General features: G+C 37.1%; 1 protein-coding gene across 7 annotated transcripts in view; it reads right to left on the bottom strand.

Moving 5' to 3' along the window:
- Nucleotides 1–21,094, bottom strand: part of pde4d (phosphodiesterase 4D, cAMP-specific) — a 1,076,746-nt gene that overhangs the window by 12,023 nt on the left and 1,043,629 nt on the right. For 6 of the 7 annotated variants that reach the window (XM_072252564.1, XM_072252563.1, XM_072252567.1 and 3 more), the window contains 3 exons: nt 8,471–8,564; nt 2,096–2,265; nt 1,512–1,610 (listed from right to left, as the gene is read on the bottom strand). In XM_072252564.1, the coding sequence (XP_072108665.1) occupies nt 1,512–1,610; nt 2,096–2,265; nt 8,471–8,564 (363 nt within the window). Of the gene's footprint in view, nt 1–1,511; nt 1,611–2,095; nt 2,266–8,470; nt 8,565–10,905; nt 11,000–21,094 lie in introns of those variants that run through there. The other variant, XM_072252569.1, reaches the window with a different exon arrangement.

Below are 21,094 nucleotides of genomic sequence, written 5' to 3' on the forward strand. Positions count from 1 at the left end.
GAAAATGGGCTCACATTAGACCAATAAAATACACAATGTCTGATCACTTTGTTTGTGTATTATTTATCTTCTGCTACCTCTCTATGCTCCTGGTGTTATTTGTCATTTTCTACAATAACAAGCTTCTGCCAATGTATTCTCCACAGCCAGTTGATCAAAGGTGCAATGAACACCAGCTCCCCGAGTCTCTGCACAGATGCCAGCTTCTCTGCTCTTGCTCAATGCTTCTTAAATGAAGTCACTGACAGTAACAATACATTAAACCACTAAGCCGCCAAAATGAAATTCTGACATGGAATTTTCCTAAAGCACCCAAATTTGACTGATTTTTAAGATGCTCTTGTTAGCTATCCAAATGCAATACATGCAAAGAAAATGTCACAGGTTTATTAAAAAGTGAAGGTCCACAAAAAATGTATTGCCAAAAAAAAAGGATCAAGAAAGGTTGCTATGTAAGACCAATCGCAAAGAAATCTTTCAACTCTTTCATGACGACAAACTACAACAAAAGAAGCAATTGTCACATTCTCTTCATGGGCTTGTCCTAATTCTTGTGTAAACTTAGTAAACATTGACATGAATTATGAATTCTTTCATGTCTGCCTAAGATCGCTGTTGTCCACTACTCTGTTTAACAACGATAAAGACAAGGATACTCTTGGTTTTAAAACCCGGTACTTATTAAATATAATTTGACATTTGTACCACTCTCTTCAATGGTATCCATTGCTTTCATTTCTTTGCTTACAATCCATATTGTACAGGAGAACTGGAAATAAATAAGTCAAGCTGAAGGACAAACTGGTAAGCCAATTCTTTAAGTCAGGTCATTATTCTCAGTTCCCTGACGGAATACAGACTGTGCTCTTCCATGAGCTGTATTGAAGCAAGATTTCTTCCTTCATTTTTATCTTTTAAGGAATGACTAACGAGCTGCAGGTTCTTCAGTGGTGGTAATCTGATGAATAGTAGAATAGTTAGCTTTTATTGCATACTGCAAACTCGAGAAAATCTGCAGATGCTGCCTGGCCTGCTGAGTTCCTCCAGCATTTTGTGAGTGTCGTATGCTGCAATCCTTGATTTGGTGTCATAATTCTTATTGGCACTTAAACTTTATTTTGAAACAAAGCAGTTTAATTGGCCAGAGGGCTTGTTCCTGTGCTGTACTGTTCTATGTTTATACTCCATTCGAACAACCGATTTCAATGTTTAGAAAGAAAGAGTCAAAGTTCAAAGTAAATTTATTATCAAGGTACATACATGTCACCATATACTTACTACCTGAAGATTCATTTTCTTGTGGACATTTTTCACAGTAAATGCAAAGAGACATGATAGAACCAATGAAAAACCACACACTGCAAAGACCGACTAACGGCCAATGTGCAATGGGTAATCAATGGACAATTAGTAGTTTACAACATACAACACTACTGGAGAGTATTCATAAGAATGCCATCACCAAATGAAACTTCTGCGTATGGTTAATTAACAATGCATTCCAAACCCACCTGAAAAATTGTGTACATGACAACTGTTAAAGGTCTGTTTCCGGAATATTCTGCCACCTTAAAGACGTTAAAGTCCCATTTGTTAATTTCTTCCAATTCCTGCAAATTGAGAAAAGATTACAAATGAATAATTATATTCATTCAAACACAACAGAAAATGTCCAAAGTCCTAGCAGTTTAGGAAGTATCTGCAGATAGAGGAACGCAGAGTTAACCTTTTAGATCTGTTGAAAAGTCATTGACTTGAAATGTTAACTCCTGTTTTCCTTCTACAGATCTTGCCTGCAAATTGTCAGCATTTTTCTTACTTTTATTTCAGATTTCCAGCATCTGCAATATACTTTGGGATCAACTTTTATCATTTCGACTGCTCAACCAGTGAAAAGACATTATTATCATTTAGCAACACATTCAATTGGCCCAACGGACTAAAAAAAAAGTATTGCAAACTACTTAAACTTCCTATTAAAGATTTGTCCTCCAATACAAATACAGTAACTAACCCAAATTAACAGATCATTAGAAAAAGAGAGGAATATATCACTGGAACTAAGCATGAAGCCCAGAGCCTGAAGTAAACATACCTTTGCCAAAAGATCTTCCTGGTCGGTCTTGACTCCAAACCTAGTAATGCTAGAATTTGTTAAGCTTGAACTGTGCATGAGTTTCTTCACCCCACTGATCTGTGACATTGGTCTCTTTTTCTTTTCTTCTTTCTGTGCTTGTGATGGAATTTCAACTTCATGTTGTTTATCTAAGGAGAATAATTCATAGCATATATATTAAAACTCTAATTTTTTTTTTTTACATTCAATGGCCACATCAAGAAAACAGTTTTTCAGAATGTTGGTGCATTATTTCCCAATAACTTCAGTGGAAGATGAACAGAAACACCAAATCAAAAGTCTGGGAACTCTTGAGTTTGCACTAAACTGCCAGATAGCCCTAGAAATCCCAAACAATTAACACATGAAAATAGCCAACAAGCAAGACTTGATTAACCCTATCAAGCGTGTAAGACTTAACTTGAAATTAACTAATAACCTTTACTCTTGAAACAGTCAATTAAATGATGAAGCTCCATCCATAACTTTAATAAATCTTTTCTCTTTCCAGGAGAAAAGAGAACATCATCATTGGTTGGTAGCAGTATCAGATGAAAAGTACTATTTCACCAAAATTCTATCCCATTGGTTTCAAAATGCTGTCTCTAATATCTGGTGCTTTTCGCAATACAAACTGGGAATGAATTTGCAAGCATATGTATGCTCAGCCATTTTTGTTTCTCGAGTTTTAATATTTGCAATTATTCTGGAAACATTCAATGCGTTTTTGTAACATTGCTTTCAACGATAGCTTGATGGATGCACTTGTCTGGGAAAGACAAATGGTTTCGCATTAACATGAAAATAGCAAGCAGTGCCTTATTATTCAATATGATAAGTACTTGCTGCTTTCTGGCCAAGACAGTTTTTAGTGTTTTACCTGTAAATTCTATTATACTGTGGTTTCTCTGGTAAATCAAAGGACTTCCATAAAACTGACCTTGTGCCTATTAATGGGAGGAGAACTGTCATTCATTCAACATTCTAAACCCTGCACCTGCTAACCCCAACCATTTTCGGAGGAATTCTAATATTCCCTGCTTGATATTGAGCCCTTTATTCAATCTTTTCTTTTGTGTGCCCATGGATCCCAGTTCGGCCCACAATTTCTATATAATTGTCCTACCACCTTCTGTAATCTCACTCCTAGCCACTGAGCCATCTGCTTTCTTCAGTTAATCTAAATGCATTTCTACTGCTGCAAGAACTCTTGTTGGGTTTACAGACAAATGAAAGAGTTACGCACATTCTTTCTAGTTCCTTGCAGATCAATGATCTCAAAACAATTTACAATCTGACATACACAATTGAGTATATTCCACAAATATGAAAACTTTTATATGTGTTCCATCATTTCAATTCCAGAAATATAATTTCAAGCCATTTCCAAAAATATAATTTTAATAACATGTTCAGAGTACTATAGCTACTTAACAAATGTTTTCAATTATTTGTACAGAGAATAAATTATTCCTTCGGTCAATAATTCATCTTTGGATGTAGCAAAGCTTAATTGAATGTGGAGAAAATGCGAACCAGGGAGCCGTGTAGAACATATTTGAAAATGTCATATAGTGTCTGGCAATGGTCCAGAAATATCTGTAGTGGACTTGTCATTGTAGCAATCTAATAACAGCTGAAGCACTGACGTGTTCAACAAGGTTGATGCTTATTGCATTTGTCATATGTTTTGAGTCTAATCCCATCAAAAAGATGAAACCTAAGTCCTGTTGTCAGGTGATCTGAAGTAGAAGAGAATGTCTATTTGTGTTTTCTTAAGCTAACCTGGAATTTCATGGAATTTCCTGCAGACGGTATGAACAGAATTGTTTTATTAACCCTTTCTAGGTTTCAAGATAACCACAGGGGAGTTTTGCTTATTAATGCATTCCTAGTCATAGCACTAAGAATGTCTTGGAGCAGGAGCAATGAATTGTAGTCTGCTCTGAAATATATTCCACTGAAGTGAATGTAATGGATTCTGGAGGCCAAAAGCAATACAGTGATGCAAACATATATTGTGCTAAGCACTCAAGCGCAAATGCATTTATATGCAATTTTCTGGTACAAATAAAATACAAAACTGACAAATTCCCTTATAAAATTGGCCTGTAATTTATTGTAGCTTGAGAATCATATGAAGTTCTTAATTTAATATATATTTTAATAAAATATAGCCTTTAGCGTTATTTAAAATAGTTTAATTAAATTTAAAACAAAAATTCCTTCAGAATCCTTTGGAGAAAAGTCAGTGAATTATTAAAACACTGGGTTCTCCTAGAACCTGCTTTCTTCTGGGAGAAAGAGCAGTTATTTTATTTTAAAAGTAGTTGCCAAGATTAATTGGGACATGTGTCTTCAAAATGAACAAATCCCTTTTGAATCTGTGGAACACAACGAATAAGTGGCCATACTTAGGCTTAAATCCAGTAGTTCAATCAGCCACATATATGTATGTGTATATGCTGCTAACGTAACCTAAAACACTAATGAAAACTGCAATAATACTAGCTGAGCATAACTTTTAATTTTACCTTTGTTGAAATTAAAAGTGATTCTGATTTCAGCTGCATTGTGTACTGAACTGTAGCTGCAGGTTCCTATCAGTTGCTGCATTCGTAGTGAGCTCCTACTAAAATCTGGGTTATTGAATGGGCAAGTTTAGCTCATATAAGCAATCTCCACTATTGTGAAGAAAATAAATTGCTACATGCTGACTTCACACAGTTACTGTACACAGCTGACTGGAAGGTCTCTGAGGATCTGCAGACCATTTGAAGAAGAATTTCCTATGTGGCCTCACAGCTGGAAATCATGGTGGTAAGATGGGGATAGAAAAAATATCTGCTTCTGATGTTAATGTTTGCATCTTATCTCTGTTGCACACTAGCTAACTAAACTGCCTGGTGTGGGTATTAACAGTACATTATAATTACCATTAATAACAAAGACTATATTTTCTGACATGGAAGTCTCTACTACTTACCCTAAAAATCTGTCTGTTATGACTTTGTTGCTTTTCACTGTACATCAAGTAAAGTTCCTAGCTTTCATTGCTGGCTGGTTTCATAATCAAGAAACAAAATGAGGGGACTTTTCCACAAACTGCACCTAGTCCATCATCATTGTCATATAATTCTAATCATTCTGCAGAGATAATTCATAGCCCAAAGGAACTTAAAGGGTATTGCTTCACTTTCAGCTCCCTTCCAATAACTATGCAACTTCAATCCTAGTGTGGGATTGGATTGCCCAATGGCAGCCAAGTTAAATCTCCATTTGACTGTCTTCCAATTGCCCTTGTGATAATCCAGCAGGACCTTCACACTACTTCGTACCCCAGGGGAATCAACCTTTCCTGGCCCCAGTGGTCCTAAGAGTGCCAACATGAGACAAAGTGTCTTGTTTGCTGAATGGTGAGCTAAAATTCTGTAACCTATTTCTGCTCTGTGGACAATGATTTCTCCGTCAATTAATTGGTCACTATTAACAGCATTGCAAAAGATTTTTTTTGGTCAGCAATAGGAAGGGGACAAATATGATTGAACCATTTGTCAAGGAGACATGGAATGGTTTCTCGGCAGATAATTGTGGGGAGCTGCTGTACACCATAATGTCTGATCCTGGAATCTGTCAGAAAAGTGTGGTAATAATCTGAGTCTTCATATCAGCCGTCGCAAAGAAATTATTTCTTCCAATCAGTACTCTGAGCTTTATTAGAAATAACTAAAAATATCCCAGGCATTAGACTATTAACTAAATTAAGGGCATTTAAAATAACAGCACTGTGTGTCATTTCAAGTGAAAGGATACTGTACTAAAAAAAGGAATTCATATATAAAAAACTGTTTAAAATATAAATCTTCTCTGCTCAGAAACGTTCAGAAACTCTGAAATCCTTGCAGAGATAATGGGCTGGTAAAGTGTGATGATGCAGGTTTAGATCATTATGTGCCAATCAGTAAGCAGTGGTGTATCACACAGCAGTTCAGGTTAACGGCCATGCATTATATTTCACATTTCTCAATCCCTCATTCTATAACAAGCAAATGCCAATATGCTGCCGTTATATGCACAAATGATTAAAACTCTAACATGATTTTTGTTCAGTGTTTGTATTTTGACACTCTAAAAATATTCAGGACTGACTTCAACTTTAAGGGTGTATTAGTTATGCATTGTTCTATTGTACATCATTGGACAATTATTTTTCAAAGATGGTTTTGCAAAGATTATTACATAGAATGCAATATTTCATTTTTATCAAATAAAATCCAGCTTCTATTTATGAGAAGTTTCTGCAGGTCTTTATTATATTGATGAGATATGACAAAAATTGTTGAAGTGCAAAGACATAATGTAGCTCCTGGACATAGACTCTACTCTGTAGATCAATAAACTTTTCATCAATCAACTTAATTCATTAGTCTGACATCCAAACATTTTTATCCTTCACCAATCATCGTACTCAATGCCTCCAGTGCCTTGCTCTTCTCTTGCAATAGATCAGCATTCTGAAGATTAATAAAGACAGCAGGACTAGTTGGAAGCATAGATTTCTATGGAGTATTCTGATGCAATTGAAAGTTGACATTTTGTTGAAAGCTGAGGAGATTTTCTGCTGCCTAGTCATTTTTGCAGAATGGAGCGCTTCAATTTAAACATAGCTAATTCACACTCAATTATCCTCCAGCATATCAAAGTGTCATCTATTTATCGTACACTAGCCTGTAACCAAGATCTGATTAACACAACTATATTGTTGCTGCACCACATTTACTGTTCATTGAAACTAATTAACTGAAAGGATAAAACGTTTTTGAAAATGGAAGGGTTTCTTGAGAATTTCAAGCAATGGTCACCTCAATATAGGAAGGATGTGGAAGCTTTAGAGAGGGTGCAAAGGAGATTTACCAGGACGCTGCCTGGATTAGAGAGCCCGATTTATGAAAAAAAGGCTTAGTGATCTCGGCCTTCTCTCTTTGGAGTGATGGAAGATCAGAGGTGACTTGACAGAGATGTGTATAACGATAAGGGACACAGATGGAGTGAACAGCCAGTGCCTTTTCCTCAGGTCAGCAATGGCCAATACAAGAGGGCATAATTTTAAGGTGAATGGAGGGAAGAATAGTGGGGGGGAGGGGATGTCAAGGTTAAGGTTTTTTTTACATAGGGAGTAGAGTGTGATTGACAAATGCACTGCTGGGGCAGTGGTAGAGAAAGATACATTGGGGACGTTTAACAGACTCTTAGATAAGCACATGAATGAAAGAGAAATGGAGGGCTATGTAGGAGGGAAGGGTTAGATTGAATGGGGTAGGTTAAAAGTGCAGCACAACATCATGGGCAAAAGGGCCTGTATTATGATCTACTGTCTATATTCTATGCGTATAAATAAAGATAACCTTATCAAGTAATGGAAGAAAATCACGTTTTGATATTATTTACAGCTTTTCTATGAATAATTTTATATATTACTTCTTTATATTCAAAATTCTCACTACGTTGAAAAATCAAAAACAATTCTGAAAGACAACAAACTGCTTATTCTGAATAAAATGGGAGAGTCCAATGCCAGACTGAAATAAAACCAGTGGTAATGTAGTATATGACCGAAAAATCCCCTGAGGATCACTGCTTGGGGCTCTCAAGATAATACAAGACATTTGAATTAAACTTATTGGATAATAAAAAAGACTATACAGGTCTTTTGGTTCTATAGGCCATGCTGAATAGATTCCATTATTGTCTCTAATAGTCAATATTCTACCTGGATCTTACAGAGCATGCCATATTTTGAAAAAACCAGGTATTAGAACTGGACAAATTAGAATTCATTAAATATATTATGTTCCCACAAATGTTACTCTTGAGAGCCTATTTTCAATGCCACACCTAAAGGCAGAAAATCAATTATTTACAATCAGAATCAAGAGCAAAAATGCAAAAAATAATTATTGCTCTTCAAGTAACATATGCTCGATTAATTTAAGACTGTAACATCATAAGACCTCATATAGGAGCAGAATTAGGCCAGTTGGCCCATCGAGTCTGCTCCGCCATTTCATCATGGCTGATCCATTTTCCCTCTCAGCCTGTTTTCATGCCCTGACTAACCAAGAATCTAACAACCTCTGCTAAAATATACGTAACTACTTGGCCTCCACAGCCGCCTGTGGCAAAGAATTCCACAGATTTACTATTCTCTGATTAAAGAAATTTGACAAGACTATGCTTGAATCTTAAGTCATGAAGTCCAAATAAATCCTTTAATTGTAGAACACGAGATTCAACCTCTTAGTATTTCAGAACAAATGTACAGTGTATCAAAATAATGTCTTGCCTGTTACTTACCTAAAAATATACTGGATATGAACTCAGAGACCTGGTTGCCTGATCGGCTCATCTCAGAGAGGTGAGTAAGCTCACGATTGAGCATCCTCTTGAACTACAAAAACAAACACAAGAAATATTATTAAATCTCAATTTTCAGTAATATTTTGATGATAGTTTTTACACTAGATTATTTTCACTGTGGTGGCTACCAGCAATTCTGCACGTATCATGTGGATACACCCTTTGCCAAAGTAGAAATACTTGTACTCATCAACAAATGTTTCCTATAATCCACGTTATCTACATTCTTTGTGTGTGGCAATTCTAGCTAATTGTTTTAATGGTCACATTTCAGAGGCATTTGTGTAATCGAATAAGACTGAATGCTCTGCCAATGGCATGAGTCTCTGAAATCCTTAATATGATTTAAGTAGTTCCTTTGCAATATTCTTAAGTGTGTTCATTTATACATTTTTGGTTTTCTATGATAGCTAGCCGTTCACGTGAGTAGATAATATTTGTAGGGTAAAGAACCTTTGTTTATTTCCTGGCTTTTGGTTTCTGTGGCCTATTATTTCACTCAGTTATGAGCCTGGGATCGGCCACAAGCCCACCCTCTCCTTTTTGTTGCAGTAACATTCACTGAATAACACTGGAGCAGAATTTACTGTCAATGCACCACAACGATGTGAGAAGTAGTTAATAATGGAAAGCATGGGGAGTCAACAGTGAGTCAAAAGACTAAATTCCAACTGCTAGCAATTATGCCTTGACATGACGTCCATGCCGAAGTTTTGAAAGTCTGGCAGAGTTATTTCAATCGTAAATTCACAAACTTATCACCCACTTCTGGAGGGGGGCATGCTGGAAACTTCAGAGAAGTTGTAATCATGATTGTCTTCAAGAAAGTATACAAAATTGACTGCAGTAATTAGAGAATATCCTACTGAAGGGAAAATCATAGACCAGTTTTCAAAAAATTGCTTACAAATTAGATAGGTAGATAGATATACTTTATTAATCCCGAGGGAAATTTGGATTCGTTACAGCCGCACCAACCAAGAATAGAGCGTAAATGTAGCAATACAAAAAAACCCCAACAAATAGACAACAAAATGCAACCTATGCCAGATGGAAAATAAGTCCAGGACCAGTCTATTTGGCTCAGGGTGTCTGACCCTCCACAGGAGGAACTGCACGTTCGATGGCCACAGGCAGGAATGACCTCCCGTGCCGCCAAGTGTTGTATCACGGTGGAATGTGGCCAAAGTCCAACAGTAACAAGTTCAATATCCAGTCTGCAAGCACCTTCCTTGATCATAATATGCCCCAGATTGCACCATCTGTTGTTAGCCAGCACAGTAAGCACCCAACTCCTTTACGCTTACCGCTCTCAGTGCACTTCTGGTCAGGCTCCAATTTAACTCCAATTAAAATGTGGAGTTATAAAGGCACCATATGACACGAGAGAAATCCTGGAGCAGTACCTCTCACAGTAAACTGCATTTTGATTACTCACAAAATATCACCCCTTCTTACATCTGCTAGCTGCAAGCAGTAAACTTTGTCAACAAGTTTACAATAGGGCAGAATGCTGAAAGCAAGGCTGTGTCATTACTTTTCTGAATCTTCTGTTTGGCAGTCCTGCTGGAATAAAGCGAATCCACACATCAAATGGGAAAATGTTCAGCTATGTCTCCTCTATAACAGAACCAACATCATTCAGATCTCAACCTTTGGGCTACACTTCACAGATGTTTTTACACATGTCCATTCAGAGACTGAACTCCATTATCAGTGTCAACTAGTTCACTAAATCACCTGCAAAAAGTTGCCAAACGAAGGTCCTCTACTAACTTGACCTGTTGTAAACACCATTCTCTCACAGATTAAGTCCATGTGAAACCATGGAAAGCAGAGGTAACTTTCCATATGTCAAGTACTGCCTTTCAATACAGGCAGACATAAAAGATGAAATTTTATATCTTCAGTATAACTGATTATCTGAGGAAAAATATGTTTGAAGATTAACATCTCCAACCCAGGAGAATGCTCATGGTTCACCAGGCAGCAGTGATTCCTGGTCTCTAGAAAGTTTCTGAGATGAAGACCATCTAAAACAGGCATCTCAAAACAATGCAGTGTTACTAACTATTTTGTCTTTCCAAAATCCTTCAAATTCCCTGGTAAGAAAAATGCACCAATATCTGTGGTTTCTCCCAGGCTAACACCCCCAGCAAGAATGCATTTCTGCCATAGCAAAATTTACTAAGCAGACAGAGGTATCAACTTAATCATGTTATTAAAGCTTGAGGAAAAAGTGTCGAAAAACCCCAGTGACTCCTGGAAACTCATGACTACACAAAGTAGAGCAGAAGCATTGGTGACTTTGAGGCAACAGTGTACAATAATGTAGATAATGGTAAGGAATGCACACCACCTCTGAAACTTACCCATCCATTAGCTCCATTAACCATCTTCCGCCCCACCTGTGGTAGAATCTGCAAGAGCTACATTGGCCTCATAGGACTCAAGAACTGGAGTGGAAGTAAGTCATTCCAGTGGGTCTTAAGAACTCACACATCATTAAATACCACATCCTTCTCACTGCTGCAGTAGCAGCATCAGGTATTTCTCAATCTTCCCATGACCTCATGACTCAATGAAATCTTAGGACACATACTCAATTGCAACCTCAGAAAATAAGTACAACTGTTACTGTCACACCTATATCTCACATCTTGCACACACTTCTGGTTATTCATCTGTGACAACTACATCACCCAAGTGGATTTCACAGAGATCATTGCCGTGCGTTAACTCTCTTATGCAACTCGATGGGGTATGGTCAGAGGCAACAGGATGGGCCTCAGATGAACCTCTGTGCCCTAGTTCTCATAGAGGAGACTGTGTTGTCCACCGGTGGGACATCTGTTGCTGCCATGTACAGCAGAAGGGCTGAAACAACTGAAGTTGATGACTTCCTCACAGCCAGTCCTCTACTTTACTTCCCACTTCCGCAACAATCAACACTATGTTCCAATTTAGAAGTGGCAGATGGTGTAAACATGCTTTCCTTACTTTCTTTCCTTTCTCACACCAGAACAATACACTTGTGGCTGGCTTCTATTCGATATCCCAGAAAAGCAACCTGGCCAGGTGGCAGTGGCAAAAAGGCAGTGATGACAAATAGATGGCGTCACTCGATTTCACATGTAGTCACCAACTCCGAGACTGCTAATCAGGATAAGGCATGTCCCAGCTCACTGGGTAAACTGTTCCTTCTGTAGAGGGTTGGACTCAGGTGAGCATCTTGATAAGAATATAAAGAAAATGATTCAGATTTCACCTGGACAAAAGGTTTTTTTTTGTGATGGAGCTTGAGACCTGGTCCTTTCAGTGTGGAAGCAATGTAGGATTGCAGACCACTATGAGATCTGAGCCCTGCTGCATCTTCAGGGTTCTTCCACAGCTACCTAAAGTGTAACTATGCTCTGCTCTACCACACCTTGTGCACAGCCACTAACACATTCTGCTCTCCATATAGATCAGGTGCAATTGGCAGAGTGTACTGACATGACCAAAGGGCAACATGGTAGTGTCAGGCTTTAATGTGCACTATTTGCCCAGTACAGTCATTTGTAAGTTGAACATCGAAGCATGTGAATAAGTTATCGTTCCACTTTTGGAAAGAATTAATAAAAACAGATTATAAGTGATTTGCATGTCACCCTGGGGCATCTTGTTCCAAGGGAAGCCTGCAATTCTAGAAAAGGAATATGCCCTCTACAGTTGATAATCTCTGGCATAAGAAAATGTAGGTAGTTCTCATTAAATAGGGAGACTGTGACCTATGTTATGGAAATAGGATGTCAAAAAATGATGAAAATAACAGGCAACAGACTGGGCACTTAAAATTCATCATCGTATTTACAATAGCCATTAGCAATGTGGTCCTTTCCCTTCTTTGAGAGAATATAGTAGTTATGACTAGTGTCAATGTTTGCACGTTGCTCCTTAATTGGAAAGTTACTCATGTACACCCTGAATGCCATTCTAAAAAAGTAGATGATAATAATCCAATCATATATCATAGAGTCACACAGCAAGAATAAACACTGTCAAGGACCCACTTACAGTAATCCTATGCTAATACCATTGCATTATTGCAGTTCTCACTTCCCCATCAATTTGCCTCACATTCTACTGCTCACCTACACTCATGGAGCAATTTACCAAGACAAATCAATGTACCAACCTACACGTTTTGGTGCTGTGCAGGGAAACTGGAGGAACCTGTTGTGACCCACACAGTCAGAGGAAGAATGTGCAGACTCTGTCCAGCCAGCATCAGAGGTCAGGACTGCTCGAGCTGCAAGGCAGCTGCTCTACTGTCTGCACCACTGTGTTACTCCAAAAGATCTTTAAGTTATTTCAGTATGGAAATGGCAAATATCAAGTTATCTAAAGAGCAGAGTTAACAGTTTTCAATTTCATCTTACCATGGCTTTAAATGATGACCATTTGAACAAATAAATAAAAAGTTTTACATGTTACGCTCTGTTTTGGTACTATCTTCTTCATCTCTTTTTAAACTTGTTATTCAATTTAAATCTATTCTGTTCGTTTAAATGTTTATCAGTACACTGCATTAGTATTTGCTCGTGTGTGGAAAACGTGTACTTCAATCGATATTAGACTTTTTAGTTTTGTGATTATCAGACAATTAATAAGAAAAAGTATTTGATTAACAAATTTGGCTTCTGTAAGGTTTTAAGTGGAATACCCAATGTGACCTAAAGCTAATTTGTGAGTCAAGTCAGTAGAATTCTACCAAGGCTGCAGTCCTTTTACATTTTCATCATTAGTTGTCAGATAATCGTGTAAAGAAAAATCTAACGTTCAGAAATCGCTTTAGCTATTTCTATGGTGCACTTGTAGATCATTGGTGAGTTGATTGTTTCACTTATAGAATCAAAACATGGGGAAAAAAATGACAGTATAGCCAATATGCGCCCTGGTATGTGCGGTGGGCATAGCAGTGGTAATCCATGGTTCTCTATAAACTGACTCCTTATTGTTGGTCAGAACATTAACAAAAGGACAGAAATTCCGATGAGGTGCAAGGGAAAGGGAATCAGAAGACAATTCAGAACCATATTTCACCGAGTAAAACTATGGGAAGACAAGCCATGGGTAGGAAAGAACAGATGAAACACAGAACACTCAGGAAAGAAAGCTGCACGCCCAGAAGGGCGGGCAAATAGTGAGCAAGAGCATAACCCAAGTTCATTCTTCCCTGTCCTAACCAAATGATGTTCATTTTAACAGTAATGTCTTCTATTCAGGTAGTTCAGTACAGACAAGGGGTCAAATCTGACTCAGGATTCAAAACGTCTATCAGCACATCAGCACATTCAGGCATTGCTCTAAAGGAAACTAATTACATGGACACAAGGCACCAAGTTGGAAAAAGTGAACAAAAATCATGGAAGAGTTGCCATATTTTTCATTTCATCACATTGTTGGTGGCCTGACCTCCATCATCTCAGATGGAAACCAGGATCTTTACTTGAGAAGCTTAAAGTGGGAACTAAAATAAGAAGAAAACAATCAGAGAGCAGGATGTAACTATTCCCATCCTTTTATGGTAAAGATTTACCATTAATACTTCTAAACTGTTTTGTGAAAAAGAGGAAAGGAATTTCAAGGAAATAGCAGTCATATTAGAAGACAATACAGTTATATTAAATGTATTTTTGTTCAGAAAAGATCTGGTTCTTTAATTTATTTAACAGCAAAAGAATTAGGTGCTATCAGTGAATTAACATGAATAGTGACAAAATTCTTTGGTTTTATTACTAAGTTATTAATTAATTGATACTCAGAATGTGGGCCAAACTGGATACATTAATACATCTGCTGCTTTAGTGTCCTCAAATTCAAATGGGATTGCATTCCGACAAAATAGAAGCAGCTGTTCAATACTTGTCAGATGAGGCAAGATAACACGTATGAGCACATTACCATCACATGACAAGATAAGAACAAGCAAACTTCAATGTCAAAATGGTGGTAGTGGGTGGTGTGTGGGGGAAGGAACTTGGAGGAATGACATTATCTAACTTAGATCCATCTTAATATGGAAAATATCATTTCTCTCATCGTTTTTCCTGCAAAACATTATTTTACAAAATGCCTAACAATAGTGAAAGAAGCTGAAGATCAAAAGCTGGTTTAAATAGATCCAAATCATGGCCATCAAAAGTAATTATATTATAAAGGAAAGGTCACTAGACCAGAATTTCTAGAAAATGTTTTAGTATATAAAAAGAGAAAGAGTTAGATATTGATTAAATTATGAGGATGAACCATTAACACTGGTTATCTGGTTATCAATTCCCCCAGCTGAACAGGTTTTTCTTTCCCTCATAAATATTAGTGCTAATAATATTATACCATCTTGATCATATATTTGAAGGAGTTATTCTGTTAATCACAAAGTTTTAATATGATCACATTCAGTTCATTTGGTTAAATCATCAAAATTGCAGGCTAGGATATCAACAGAGTCCTTGCATGCATTGTTAGGAGGAAATTTTACAAGTCTATCACAGGTAAATGGAAGAGTGAATATCAGTAAATTTCCAAATATTGGATGATTCCATTATTATTAGCAATTCAGATGTTCAGAGGTTTCCTCAAATTAATGTTCTAATTAAGCTATCTAGTGTTGAACAAATCACAGTTCATTTAGAGTATTATTTCATTTAAAAGACCTCATGATAAAGACAGATATAAAATGCTTTAATTCATGTAACTAATTTAGAAAAAGAAACAGATCCATTGTATCTATGTGTGACAAAAGGTATTTTCATTTTGCAATTACCAACATGTTCCTCGAAACAGAGTCTACAGCAATTCCAAAGCCAGAGCTAATAGTATCAGGGTAAGTGCGGGATGGTTGCTCCAGTTATATTCACAAGCAACATATATTCAGATACACAGCAGTAACATTAAATACTTACAAAACAAACCAGTTTTAACACAGTAATAATTTAATTATGAATTCTGTATCAGAATAAAAGGTCATTTAGTGTACTTACCTTTATGTAGCCCCAAGAAACAGAAAGCAAATAATTAGCTTCAGGCATCTTGCAAATGTTCTCACAAAAACCCCACTAAGAAATATATTAAAGTCTGAAGTTCCCAAAAGACTTGGTGGAAGCGGCTTCAAAAATCAGCACACCAGAATATTCACACAGCAGGTGCATCTGGAAATTATGCTTTTAAATTCCAGTGCTTTGTCACCTGTTTGGTTAAAATTGGCCATTTGTAGAAATCCACTTTGGTATAGAAGGTTTAGAATTCACAAAAGCAAATGGAAAATCTGGGCCAAAAGGAATGCTTGGGAGCATTTTTAATGGACAAGCATCTCCTTGGAATATGAGTTAATAAATAATGTATGTGAGATGCTTCACTGCCAGAAGGTCTGTTTCTGCTAACGGATACCAAATAAGGATCTGAGCACATAGCTCCTGTGCACACTATTCGGTGAACCCACCTACTTCCCAGACACAACAACCAATGAATTCTTACTCCAAGGAACAGAGACAAGAGTACGTTTTTAGCAAAGCTAGGTACCGCTTACTGATTGGCCAAATGAAGAGCATATCCTCAGGGGTTAGGGGTTTTCTTCATTACTTCATTAAATGCCATTTAATAATGTCCTTTCAGTTCCTGCTCTGTAGAAATGCTATGCCAACCTTTATATTTCACTGACATACAATAACAAGCTCATCTGCCTAATAGCTTTTCTTCTTAAATCATGTGTATAAGATATCATATATGCAGTTCAATTTTTCCTGCATTGTTCAAGTGTTATTCAATGAATTGTCAAAGGAGCTCCGCTGACTACATCAGCAGAGACTCCTGCAGGCTGTTTATATTCAGTGAGAGTGAAAGGGAGAAAATTTGAATGATTACATAGGCAGAAACAGAATTTGTGTATCCTACCTTGACATTCACTTCTATTTCTTTCACTAAACTGTATTTTTCCCCCCAAAATTCAACAAATTGGCATTTGAAATGTTGGGAAGATTTGGACTTGGCATTTATAACAATACTGCAATTAACAAAAACATGATATTCTTCCTGAAATGATACTCCTTCGTGAAATGTGCATTCAACAAAAATAATCTGAAAAGAACACTAATCAAATGTTTTGTAAAGAAATTCCAGTACCAAAAGAAACATTGTTTCAATAAACCAGAAATCTCACAGTTTTGGCGATTGCTGGGAGCATAGAGTATAGGAATTTTTTGCAACACAAAAATGTCCCTATTGTTAAATAAGTGCTTTAGCTACTTTGGTTTAGGAAGTACATTTTAATCTTTCATTTAAATTTCTTCAATAACACAGGATTGAAGCAATGACTCCCGATAGTAGAAGAATTGTGCTGTAATAACCTCTGGTTATAATTAATAAAAATTGTTCCATTTCATGGAAATCTATTATGTGGCTCAAGTCTTGGTGAAGCCTTATTCAACAGATGCATATTAGGAGGGCTAAATATTCAAATTGTGGAGCTCCTAAGTTTTTAATAAAACATAAATTCAGTTAGGATAAAATTTAAGCACAAAGTTTTTCCTGCTGAGGACAAAGGTCACATGTGTGCAACATTATTCACCCTGTTCTTCTTCACACACTTGCATTTCTCAATGGTTTCCAAAGTGCTCCTGAACTGACAACTTCCTGCATCACTTTAGGTCCGTTGCAGTCTAACTGATAAAGACTATGAAATGGCTATGATCCATTTTCACTGGAGTTCTGGCAACTGCGGGATATGAGAAGGCACACTAGATGGAGCATGGTATTTCTAAGTTCCTGTCCAGCAAACTTGAAGTTAGAGCACAGAACTTACCATTCGAAATTTGGGATCAATGAACCATCCACCAAAAACTGCCAGTTACTTAAGGAGGCTTAGCAATATAGGAAAATGCTCTTCCAAGTCTTGCCCTGGCATTTATTCGGCAATTATTATGGTTTATACTGGAGAACAATTCCCAGCAGTAAACAACAAATTGTACCACTTAGCCCATCACAATTCTCAATGTGTTTAAATTCATTTCAAATGGGTAGCCAAATTATCTTCTCATTAATAAATAATACTCTTTTGTTCTTTGGGCTGGCTATTAGGAGAAAGCTCCACAGAACAATACTGTTCATGTTGTTTTGTTTTAAAAGTTAAATTCAAATATATGCTCAAGTGATTATACATATAAATACACATTATATTCTGCTTCAGCAACTCTTCTTAAAAATTATGTCGTGACAGTAGGCGGTTAAACTGAGTGAGAGAGGAGTCAGGGCTGAAACCTCAGTCATTTAAAATCAGCATGCAATTTTAGCAGGTTGCATAATACCTCACAGATTGATGGTATTATTGAAATGTAAATTCCTCTTAGTAAATTCCTCAAGCATGCCAGAATAATCATGTTTCATTATTATTATTCAGTGGATTTGACAGAAAAAGAGATCAGTTCAAGTGTACTCCTTTTTTGCAGAATTTGAGCCCAACAATCACATCAGCTGACTCAATAACCATGGCAACATATAATTTATTCCAGCCAGCTTTTGTTAGTATCCCAAGAACTAAATGCTAAACAGACAACAAACTGTTCTCATGCTAAGGATATTGTATCTGTTAAATCGAAATATAAGGAATGTAGAAAATATTTCTGCAGCAAAACTATTAAGCATCAAAGACGAGGCTTTACAAAGGAAAATCTAATGAATGCTGCCAGAAATAAATGAAGATACTGTCATGGTCTGGAGCAGCAGGAACATTTTATTTATAACTAATTAATAATGGCTCACAAAAGATAAGTCAAGAAGTGTTGATATAAAACGGGACTGGATGTTAATTGGAGAATGAAAAGAGGTAGGATTGGAAAGGGGATGATGGAAACAGGAATGGAGGACTGGGAACAGGCGAGGAGTGTGAGAGGATGTAATGGGAGCAAAGGTAGTGGCTGGACATGAGGTGAGGGCACACCACTACAACTTTAGTTTACATTTACAACTTTTAATGGAATTTTCTCAAATTTGCATAACATTTGTGTTATGAATTCCTAGTCAAGTGTAGATTATCCCAAGATAGGTTAAGGTAAGATCACTATTATTCCTGATATTATTTTGAAATAGATTTCCAATAAAACACATAAAGGACTATGGGCCAGGAGCACCTGCCTGAACCATTATGTCAAAAAAGCTCCTCAGCTTCAGACTGTGTTAAAATCTACTCAGTCTAAACGCTGCAATGAAGTCAACTGGGGATGCTCTGCATGTAGAAGTTTCAACAAGGGACAGAACTGGTGGTATTGTCTTGACTGGCTAGGATGTATGCCACATCTCCATTACAGAGAGTCAGCTTTGATCTTTACAATTTTTATTGCCTAATACATATTTAAACAAGTTAGGCTGTTAAAATCATACCTTAAAACATTATAAGAAACAAGTTAAAACCTTAATGATTTAATTATAGACTTATCTTCTAGTGGTTTTTATTAAATGAAATCCTGATTGAATCTGAACTGTGAGCAGCTTCAGTTGTGTGATTCCAGGTGTACAATCATCACTTACAGGGGGCATTTCCTGTAATAAATGTGAGCATTGGAGTTTATAAAGGAAACAACATATTTTAATGATGGGAAATGCTCTTGGAATTTACCATAATCTGGCAGGATTGGGTTTGGATCAGGTCGTGGCCTACTTGAACACAATTATTATGATCAGCTTTTAGGTACAACTATTATGATCAGTTAAGTGCAAAATTGGGTGGGGTATAAAAGTATCAGTGAAAACAGACAGGATATTGATTTTATCTTAAACTTTAAAGCATTACTGAAAGGCACAAATATATAATGGATTGATATTAAAATATAAAACGCAAATACCAACAAGTAGAACTGGCAAATATTAAAGACAATACCAAGGTAGATAGGTTCTCTGAAATTCAACGTTGAAAAAAAATACAAAGGACTGCAAATGGCTGTAGTGCCATTCAATCAGTGTTATTAGAGCAGCTGAGTAATGATACCTGCTGAGGGTTATGGACTCTCGCTTTCCCCTCCCCCCTTAATTCCAGTCTGTTGCATGGTAGGTTTAAGTTGTTGGCGCTTGTTATGGGTGAATCAGGGTCTGCTGCCCTAACTAGGTTTCCCAACACAGAGCAGACACACCTGTTGCAATGGCATGCTTTAAGGCATTTCATCCTAACTCCAAAGTGTTTATAAATAAATAAAATCTGCTTAAAGATAAAATGTTTAATTAAGTGCCTAATACCATGGCTCTTCCCAAATCACAACCACCCAAGCCCCAGTTTCAGTTTCCACACTTCTGATCTACAGTCAACCCACCTTTTGTACTCCCTGACTACCAACAACCTCTATGGGCTGTGTCCCAGATTCAGCATATGCATGTATCTAAGGAAATCTGCAATGTGTTGAGCAAAGTATGCAAAAGGACCTCAAACTCTTTTACAATCTCGGCAGACTTCAGATTTTGAATTCTTGCACATTCCTTCAGATATGTCTTCCACACACCAAGCCCCAAGCTCTACTATAATTCACTCCCTTCCTTTCCTCCTTAATGACTTATCTTGAAATTTAATTTTACGGTAAGCTTTCAGTTAGATGTGACAACACCCCCTGTGGTGCAATGCCTTTTTTGGTTTGATAATTCTCTGAAATACTAAGGATGATATATCAATGCAAGTTTTTGATCTATCTGGTTTATTATATCTTATGGAGTATTTGCTCTCCACATATCTGTACAATGTTTATTGTTAGACTCCAACGACATCATGACCTTTGAAGCCCAATAGAACCACCATCATTTCGAGCAGACATCCCAACTGAAACAAGACAATTCAAAAACTAGCTTCATTCTCAAGCATACTTTTCCCTTTAACAGCTGTTTCAAGGAAAAAACTTGCAAGGTAGCCTTGTTTATTTTTTACGCAAAGCAATCTTCACCTCATGAAATGTCTTGGGGATGAAAAGGTTTCTTTGTTTCTCATATTGTGAATGTTTCCCAACCTACTATTTCCAGCATTTGCTGCTGTTCTTCAACTGATTCATTTACTTTATTTTTAGAAGATAACATTTCCTGCTCATTTCCAAGTAACCAACTAGAGGTGAGATAATGGGCTCCAGCAGTGATTCAGTGGGTAAATCGCGAGTGCGATGCGGGGACCATAAAGATCAGCAGGTTGGCAGTTCCGCCCAAGCCTACACTGATCCAGAAAACCTGCGATATGTTCTTTAACTGAACTCGACGTCTCTTGGATTCTACATCCCACAGGCTATTAAGAAAAATAAAGCGACCCAGATGGCAAGTGTGTGAAGCAACATTTCATGTATGTTCAAGTTAGCTAAAGCTGATTAAAAAAAGCCCGCCACTAGCTTTTCAAACGAAGCACGGGAGCTCTTCATGGGCAAGGTGGAGAGGGCAATAAAGGCTGCTAGGAACAGAGATCTATGAAGTTCTCTAAGGCCTGGGAATGAAGACAAGGACAGAGGGAAAGGATGGATCTCAAGGTCAATACTTGGAACATCAAGGACATGGACGAAATGCCTG

Source organism: Mobula birostris, chromosome 3 (assembly GCF_030028105.1).
Source record: "Mobula birostris isolate sMobBir1 chromosome 3, sMobBir1.hap1, whole genome shotgun sequence".
Lineage (NCBI taxonomy): Eukaryota > Metazoa > Chordata > Chondrichthyes > Myliobatiformes > Myliobatidae > Mobula > Mobula birostris.